At 35.1% G+C, this 10,043-nt stretch overlaps 1 protein-coding gene and 1 pseudogene across 2 annotated transcripts; one reads left to right on the forward strand and one right to left on the reverse strand.

Moving 5' to 3' along the window:
• Positions 1-1,298: 1,298 nt before the first annotated feature.
• On the reverse strand, positions 1,299-9,321 carry LOC141828997 (oligoribonuclease-like; the record flags this gene model as incomplete). 2 transcript variants are annotated; one of them, XM_074716400.1, is given in 7 exon segments in its annotated part: positions 1,299-1,383; positions 2,988-3,154; positions 4,940-5,030; positions 6,498-6,584; positions 8,439-8,494; positions 8,586-8,667; positions 9,245-9,321. In XM_074716400.1, coding segments are annotated over 6 exon segments (518 nt in total), but the record flags the coding sequence as incomplete, so codon positions are not given.
• Positions 6,217-6,313, forward strand: LOC141830246 (U6 spliceosomal RNA; annotated as a pseudogene).
• Positions 9,322-10,043: the final 722 nt, after the last annotated feature.

The raw sequence follows: 10,043 nt of genomic DNA on the forward strand, positions 1-10,043 counted from the left end.
TCAATTTCACGAGGTGTGCTTGAAGGAGTGGCTAATGCGGAGCAATTCCTGCCCCGTCTGCAGGTTTCCTCTCCCTGTTGACGCAGAGTAGCGGCTGGATCTCCGTGTAATTACCTCTGTTGTAGATTAGGAAAAATAATAATAATCTTTTTTATCCTGAAAATAAGTAATTTTTTTAATCATCCTGTAATTTCTTGTTATTTGTTGTTTTTCATCTCTTTACAAAAGGTGAAATCTACCATCTTAACAGTGGCTCCTACCCCGATCATTTATGAGGAGATAAATTGAAAAACTGCAGTTGATCACGACACAGGAAGGTATTACCTGACTTCGTCAGGAATTAAACCCTTACAAGTCTACTGCGTCATAACCAACTCAGTTATACTATTTAGTTGTTTTTTATGTGCAAATTGACTCTGAACATTAAGCATATTTTTATCTTATTGACATGGTTAGTTGTGGTATCAGTTTTTAAAAAAATATATCGATAAGTAATAATAATTGTAAAATAATATAATTAATAATTGTCTCTCATTAATAATTATCGATAAGTAATTATCTCCCTCGACCTCGCAGCTGACTCCCTGTTTTTTATCATCCTCTTCTGTCTCCGGAGATCAAGCTTGTCCGAGAGATCATCCAGCGCAGGCCTCTTCCTCGTTCGTCCCCCACTGGCATCGGAGTCTGTAGCAGACTCTGTCGCTCCTGCTTATGAAACCGCCCATTGGTCACCGGATCCACAGCAGCGTCCCTGTACCGCAATCCGCCCTGGCCGGGGACCTCCTCCCACGCTTCCGCCGCCGTCCTCGCCCTCGCGACGGACACGCGCGGCGCATCTCCTCTGGCCGCCGGCGGATGCCTGCCATGGAACCCGAGGAGGAACTCGTCCACGCCCATTGACCGCAGAGCCAGATCGAGACGAGTGAAGAGGACGGTGCCCTCACCGGAGGCGTCGCTCGGCGCTGTGGAACAGGGCTTCTCGGACGTGGGTCTCCCCTGCGTTACTTGAAATGGGAATTTTGAGGCAGGCAGTTGGCTAGGAACGAGGAACGAGGACGACACCAGAATGCACACCGAAGAGCAGAGAGGCGAACATGATCGCTACCCACATCCATTATCTACGACTTGGATCTTATCAACAGTCTGATAAAAAAACAGAGCTCCACAGTTGACAAGAGAAGACAATCAACTATGAAGTGAAAAAGTCGAGATAGCTCGTTGAGCAACACACTGGACATTGCCGTCCTGAAACAAATTAATGCCTCGTCTGCTTGAAGAAAATGCAAAGGAGAAGAAGCATCGTTGTGCTCCAGATGGGAATCATATTCTGTCGACCGCAGTAATTTGCTTGAGCTCGACCATCTCTGCGCGTTGTAGAGCAATCTGCACCAAAAACAGATGCAAGCAAAGGTTCAGATATCTACGCCACGCCAACGAAATCTCTGATAATTTTAAAGGAAAAGAATTGTAGAAACGAATCAAAAACAAATCTACTGATTCTGGACCGTAGTAAAAAGCATGGAGTAAAACTAAAACCTTCCAGAACAAAATCTACGTATGTACGCCCTAACTTAACAGCTCCCTGTCCACCACCTGTTGGATATTGGGCTTTAAAAAAAGACTAATATAGTTTTATAAAAAATTGAGGTATCATCAAAGTGCTTGCAATTGTTAATAGATTTAGACTATGAATTTATTCAAAATCAATTAAAGATAAATAAGAAATTAATTTTTTAAAGTAAGTTCAGAATAACATTAATTAAAATGGAAGTGCAGAGAATAGTTCCACATTGGTAAAATTCGATGAGCTTCTCTTTCTTATTAATGTTACCGTATTAATAGAGTTAATAGAAAAAGCTCATGTACTCTTTTCTTACGGACGAGCAAGTGCTCGCACCTACGAGTCCGTGGCAGAGCAATCTGTAACCTTTCAGATCGTTCGGAGTCGTGGTATGAATTCAATTGTTCGTTCTTGGTTGAGCTTACTACTACAACCAAAGTTTCATAAAAATTAAATTTAGCTATTTTAAATAACGCATAATAAGAAATAGTTTATTACTACAACCAAATTTAGAAGCAACGACAAACTATAAATAGTCTATAATTATCTTTATTAATTCTTATTCTGCTGTATTAGTTTGTAATAGTGATATTATTGGTGATTATAAGTTTTTTGTGATTGTTGCATGGATGTATAAAAATGCAAATGAATTAGGAATATAAATAAACACATCAATTTGATTATTATTCAACTATGTAAATTTTAAAATCATATATAAAGTGAATCAAATGAGAAAAGTTATTTATAATAATAATAAATAAAACATCGATTAAATAAAAATTACATTATTTAATTGCGAATTTTAACATCACATCCAAAATCTAGTTTTCAAATGAGTAAATATTCATAAAAATAATAAATGTATGAATTAATTAATATTGATATATGCATATTAAAAAATTACTAGGAAAAAATGGATTTAATTGTTTAGTTTAGTAGTTTAGGGTTTAGGGAAATAATGGGCAGTTCCAATTTAACGGTTAACGAATTTTTTACACCTTATGATTCACGTAGTTAATGTTATGCATGGTAATATTAAACGTCACGTGGTAAGTATCACACATTGTGGCGGATAATACCGTTGCATTAGAATATTTTAATGTTTCGTATTTTTTAAAATTTTCACGTTTCAAGCAGCGTAATGTTACATATTTCCTTCTGTTGTAGCATTTGCCTAAAAAGAGTTCTTATTCCATGCTACTGATTCCTATTGCAGCATTAGTCTGTGTAAACGAAGCCAAAGAAAGCACCTTTGGGGAACATTAGCATTCTACTATGATCCTTGGTAACGAGAGAAGTGATTCAACATTCATAAAATTTTCAACTGGGAAGATTGGCATCCAACTGAAAAATGAGACATTCTTCCAAAGGATACAAGGTGATGTACAGCCAATCGAAAAATCATCTTGACTTACCAATAACTTACCTTTTCTCCTCCAATCCATGGCGTAAACAGAACATCAAAGTGTCACAGCTTGCCGTTGTTTGATGCTTTGAAGATGGCTTGTTTGTAGTATTTTAGTTCCCTGATGCTCTCCTTGATGTCATTCATAGCTCTATGGCTTTTGGCCTTTTTGGGTGCTTTCTTCTTCTCTGTTTCATAAAAGAGGTAATCTTATTTTCTGAAATTTAACCAGATCAGGGGAAGTAAGAAACACATCCTAATAAGACAATCGGTAGCTAATATTGATCTCCATAGATACCCGACAGTTTTTAAGTTCGGTTTCTAGCGCCTCATGCTTAACAATCAGGTTCAGCAAGTAAGAGTGCTTAAAATTGTGAATACTACACATATAATTGGGTATCCATTTATCATCCGAAACGAATATATACCCACAAGTACTAGGATATTTTACTCATTTGACTTGGATACCCATTGGTTTTATCATTTGTCATCATTAGTCCGGATATTTAAACAAGTTCAGGTAGTGAAAATTTTTAGTAGGTATGGAATAACAAAAAAACTTTAGAACTCTGCCCCTTAGCATCCACAGGTTATCAGTTGAATTCACAATTGAAAGTTTGATATACTGCAATCAGGGAGAGCAGCTAAAATTAAACTGGTTGTTCTGCCAATGTTACCATTGCAGTTTCCACACATGCACAGTTGAGTTGCATAAAGAATAAATTCATGACAATCATGCTCAAATTGCTCGGGTTGTAATTTATCACATTCTGATAACTACTTGATTAGTGTTTCAAGTAAATACTGCAGAAACTCTTCAACAGAAGGCAGCACAAGAAGCTCTTTCAATAAACTACAACAATACTTAGAGCACTAGTAAATGTGCTTTACATTTCTCCCTACCAGAATTGTTTTGCTTACTTACAGTTCCCTTACTAATGAGCTACATGGCCAATAAAGTATGTTATTCATTCCCATCAGTCATCGACTCCTTTCACTTGAAAGTTTTATTTAGCTTCTTAAATTTGTATAAAGATCATTCATCATGGCATTAATCATGAATGTATGTTATATATGATAGTTCATCAAATATATGCGAGAAAAATACTGTGAATTGATGATTGATTGCCAAAGATGACTTAGAAACAAACTAATGGATTTTCCCGTTCTAATATTCTGTCAGAGTTTTTAGCATTTATCATATTTCTTCCTAAGGGAACACTATTGGATGAAATGACAAAGGCAAAGGCAACAAATCCTCAATGTTTATGTTGTTTATATTTAAATCATAAATTCGTATATTATTCATTAATAACTGCATATTAAATATCTGAACTTATTTGCCAAATATCGAACAGATTATTGACAAATTTTAAGTTTTTATTACAACTACAAAATCTGCTAATATTTATTAATAATTATATATCAATAGTATGAAATTATTTATTAAATTTGAAACATGTTAATACATATATTAATAGACAAAGAATATTCATATATTAAAAGATGAGGTTAATACCATGGTGCACGAAAATGCATGCTGAGATATGAGGAGAGAAATCATTGGGATTTATTGATTAGCTTATCAATTTAATTTGCTTATTATCTCCAAAGAAATCTATACTTAATAAAATTTAACGAATCAAAATATAGATTTTAAAAATATTTTTTATCTTCTTTCTCTTTCTTTTTTTTTTCCATTTAGATTTTGTACTACCTAATTCGATATTAATATCACTAAGTATGTTCATTAAATAGAGGAAATTTGCAATGAACCATGCATATGCATCATGAGAATCTTGACCGCCTGAACAAATCAGCTGTTTATTATAACATTGAGATGGAATGAAATTTAAGATTATCATCATGTCATAAAAGATCATGTTTTCAGAAGCAATGAAAATGTTAAAAAGGAAAAAAATGTTCAAATTAATGATGCAAAAAACAGAGTTAAATTGTATCTGATGCATTACCTTTCGGAAACCAACGGAAGCATAAAGCCACAATGCTGCTAACATCAACTAGCACGTGAGAAAATATGGCAGCCAGAGAAGGCATATACTTCTGTCAGATGACATTTTATTGATTAGAAAACAAACTAATTTCTTTTGCTGATAAAAAGCAATGGCATTAGAGAAAATCCAATGAGATTTCCACAATATTACAAGCCAGTGACAGCAGATACATCTAATACATCAGTTTGTTTAATAAGAAAAAGAAAAAAGAACACAATTCAAGGTTGAACAGCACTTGAGCTTCAATTAAACTAAGATGTATGCAAAGCAAACTAGAATAGAATATTTCTCCAAACTGTTTAAGCACATCTGGAAGGCCCAATTTACATGCATAAATTTGGGAGGAGAGAAGAGCACCACTTTCAGGGAGCTCTCCCTTGTTTTCCTCATTAAAATTTAGAAGAGAGGAGTGAACTCTCCTCTAAAGACTTTTTGGATCAAAATCGCATGCGCCCAAAAATGGCCGGACATGGATGGTCCCTAGAAGTGAAACTCCTTCCCTTTTGGTGACATGGGGTGATAAGCAAGGTTGAACTCGAGTGGGGAGCAAGGGAAGGTCATGTTGGGGAGGTCATGAGGCAAGGTTAGCACACAGTGGCAACAGAAAGTGTCAGGTGGGCAACAAGAGGAGGTCAGACGTCGAGCACCACAAATTGTCAGGTGGGGAGCAACACAAGGTCGGGCATTAGGCAGTGTGGGGTGTTGGAGCAGTGCCAGGCGTGAGGTAGCTTTTGGTGAGCTCAATCACCAAGTGCAAGGTGGTAGAGGGTGGTACATAATTTTCCCTCTTCTCACTTCATGGTCAGTTATATCAAAAGTACTTAAACTAAAGGTAATATGTGAGTCTATCAACAGCAAGATCAGCAATAACATTTTAAAATAATACAGCACTTGTAAACAAAATATGGAGTGAGAAGTGATAATGAGTTGAGAATCTGATTGGTTTGCAAAAATCAATTAAAATGTATGACTCTACATACATGAACTCACATGAGCAATTTCAAATCAATACTAAAAAAAAGACATGTTGATAACATCAAACATATTACCAAAGGACATAAGTTAGCAACAAATTTTGAAAGGAAAGAAAGAAGCCTTATCAGGCTGTGTGAGGCTAAATTTTTCTAGATTCATAAAATAACTCTACCCTGAAAATCCATAACTGAACACAGATAAGAAAAGACCAATTTAAATGTGATAAATCAGTTTAGTCCCACTTGAGAATCTGTGGACTAATGAAAGTGGTTTACATTCTACAAAATTAGAACAAAGAAGATCAGCATGACCCCTAGGCAAGGATCACTCATAAATAATAAGACAGTTCATAATTTTAAATAATCACAACTCAGAGTTGAGAGAACTAAAAAAATTAAGTTGTGAAACCAACATTCACAACTGCAGGGTAAAGCTTTTGAATGGCATAGAAGAGCTCAGAGATCCAAGATATTGTAAAATAAAGTTATCATATACGCTGAGTTTAATTATACATGAATTGGAAAGTAAGTGATGTTCTAACCTTCAAGAAGAGAAAATCCACATAAATAGAATTTCCAGCCAACTGCGGGGTTTGTGAGCCCACATGCTTCTTCACAAAGTCTATAACCTGCAATTGGTCAATTAACCATCCATCAAGATGCATGAAAAGGATAACATGCATTGTTCCAATTCCAAAAATATATGCCTTCAGTCACTAGTTAGACCTATATAGACAAAGTATACAAATACATAGAAAAATTTACATACATGTGGACCAAATAATCATGATAAACATGGTAGACCATGATCATACCTTAGCATGTTTACTATGTAAATTATATGGCAGCAAATTAACAGTTCAATCAACAACACAAAAATAAGTTATTGACAGTTCAACACCAAGGTACCAATTGAAATCATTGCAAAACCTGACATACTCACCAAAATGGAAGTCCTATACTCATGTTTAGTTGATCTGAATATACATTGCTAATATGCTAGAATCTTATCAAGTTCTAAAATACCAGTCGGGTTTTGATGGCAGGTCAGAATGGTAAAGTTTCAGTGTCAATTGGGATTCAATTTTGTGCTGGTTGGCACCAATCAGGTAGAAGAACAACCCCAATGGGGAAAATGTGCAGTTCTTCTAGTGTTGGGTATTGGTGGATGGCTAGAATGGTAAAGTTTCAGTGTCATGTGACATACTGCACATCTCTAAAATTTGAGGTCAGTTGGCACCATCAAGAAAAGATGAAAAGGTATAAGATGGCTGTGAAAATGTGCATTTTCTGATGAACTGCTATCCAAGAAACAAATCCAAATGATTCGTGTGAGCTTTTTATAGGAAAAACAAGATGCTTTTTTTTTAACAGTGCACTTGAGACTAGCTTTTTAAACCAGTATTAGCAAGGAAAGTTTCTAGTGTTGAAATGAATATATATATATATATATATATATTCATTTCAACACTAGAAACTTTCCTTGCTAATACTGGTTTAAAAAGTATATATATGTAGTCATGGGGGGAAAACTAATTAGTCAGTATGTTGGAAAAGTTTACAGTCAAGCAATAATATTTTAGCACATGTTTGGCAAACAATATATAACCTTGAATAGAAATAAATAAAGGGCAGCCTAGTGCATGAAGCTCCCACCAGTGCGGGATCCCAAAGAAGGGTCGGATCACATTGGGTCTATTGTACGCAGCTTTCCTTTGCATTTTGAAAGAGGCTGTTTCTACGACTCAAATATGTAACCTCAAGATCACATAACAGCAACTTTACCGTTGCACCAAGGCACCTTTTTGCCTTGAATAGAAATAAATGATGAGAAAATATCAAATAACCAACCTAGGAGGACATTCTGCTTCTTAATTTGTTCTGTTTGATTTTCCAAAAAAAATGAACAGGGCTTTCAGATGAACAGAATAGTATACTAATCTTGACAACATGCCAAGCTAGTGTTTTTACTAGTTGACCTATCATTAGGGATAATAAATCAATTCATAAGGATCATCAACAAACTACATGAACAATCATCCATAAACATGTTTGGTATGGATTGGCCCAAACAGCACTGTATCCTTTTTCAGTTGGATGTCACCATTGCATAGAATGATGCAAACACTATGCTGATACAGTAATGATACAACAAAGGATCAATGCAACTACATCTTTCAAGGTCTAAAAGCCTTTAAGAAGTTCTTTGTTTGATTCAAGCTAAATCTTGACAGTGGAAACAAAAATTGGTTGTTGGTTGTTGATTGTTGATATAATCAAGATATATGAATCATAGTTTCCAAGATCAAATATGCCCAAAGGAAATCATCCCTAAAATCGGTTAATCCCCTACCTGCACATTTTTGGCAGTATTTTATGTATACTTATAGAATTATAATTACATCTTCCTTCATTTTACTTGTTCCTGGAATGGGTAAAAATATTAACAAGTAATAGGAGAACATTTAAAAACCAGTTCATACTTGATTTTCTGCATCTGTTTCTGTTACTGTACTTTTCAGCACTCTCTCTGTCAAACCTGCCAGAAAAGCAAATGAACTTTCTAATTTTTCCCCCTTTTAGTTGAAGAAAACAAAAGAGCACCAAACTTGAAGACAAAGGGCAGATACCACTAGCTGCATGATGCTCACAACACCATTCTCCCATCTTATCCAAGCATTCCTTTGTCTGTTTAATAACAAAATCTGGACCCTGAATAAAGAAATAAGTTACAATGATTCAGTGCACAAGCTCACAGAATGAAGGTAGAACCCATCAGTCAGTTCTACAAAAATGCTTCAATCAACCATATTAGGTAAGAATAGTACAGATCCTTGTTTCCTAAAAAAGAAGGGCAAAAACAATGAAATCCAAGTTAGCAAGATCTGTAACTAGAGCAAATACAGCTCAGAGATTCCTCATTTGTAGGAAAACAGTTGATCAATAATTTAGTGTGCATGGAAAAGATTCAATACTGTTATTGAAATCCAAGAGGGCAAATACAGAAACATTTATATCAAAAAGAATATAGATTTAGGCATCAATGATCCAGTGTCAAGTGTAACTTGTATATACATTCAGAAAGGCAACAACACAACTTCCAAACCTGGTTAATTTGCATGTAGATAAACAACAAAATAGACCAAAAAAAAAAAGATCCTTCATTCAGAGAGTTGTATAGATAATATGTAGGTAAACTTGTATATACATTCAGAAAGTTGAAATAGACAAAAACTTACACATGATGCATGAAGCTGAACAAAGATGCATGATCAACAAAATAACTCACATCAATTGAGTTGGTTAATTTGCCATCTGTTATAATACATGCAATCTCCAATATCCGATCAACTTCAATATCCAAACCTGTGTAAACAAGTAGCAAAAGATCAAATTCTGGATGGTTGACTGGCCGTGCAGTATGTAGATCATTAAAAAGAGCCATTGCTAACTATGACTAAGGATTGGTTTCTTTTTTGTATAGGTTTCTAAAAGCAGTCATTAGGGCCAAATATGTGTCTTGCAAGGTGGATCTAGAAGGGGGTGGTGTGACAAATTGGATATGCAAGTGATGGGGCACATATGCGGGCCGCATAGTATATTGATATGTGATTCCCTTTTAGGTGGTGGGTCTGCATGTGCGGGCTGGATCTGCAGTGTAAAAAAGTGATTCATTAGAATCAATTTAGGCTAAACCAAATTCACTCAAAACCAAGCTACTCTATTGGCAGCTTGTAACCTCTGAGTGTTTAATTTAACCACTAGTTTTGCAAATAATAAATACTTTGGATTTTAATTGCATATGTGTGTATATACACAAACCCTACATTTTTAACTGGATTTGTTGACCAACATATGTTAATCCTTTTCATGTATATAAATATATATTTTTAATACTGATCGCACCACATATGCGCAATGTAGTGGATTGAGCATACCGTGCTTTCAATGTTTTTTAAAATCTTCCATAATTGCAGACCTTATCCACAAAAAATTTTATTATATACCTCCAAAATGCTTACATGAGCTTCATAAAGCAATACATACTGTTTAATCTATTCTTTTAGGTGTTTCGTGACTTTGTTTTT

Source organism: Curcuma longa, chromosome 5 (genome assembly GCF_044706935.1).
Source record: "Curcuma longa cultivar G26 ecotype Majalengka, Jawa Barat chromosome 5, ITB_CL_G26_1.1, whole genome shotgun sequence".
Taxonomy (NCBI): Eukaryota; Viridiplantae; Streptophyta; class Magnoliopsida; order Zingiberales; family Zingiberaceae; genus Curcuma; species Curcuma longa.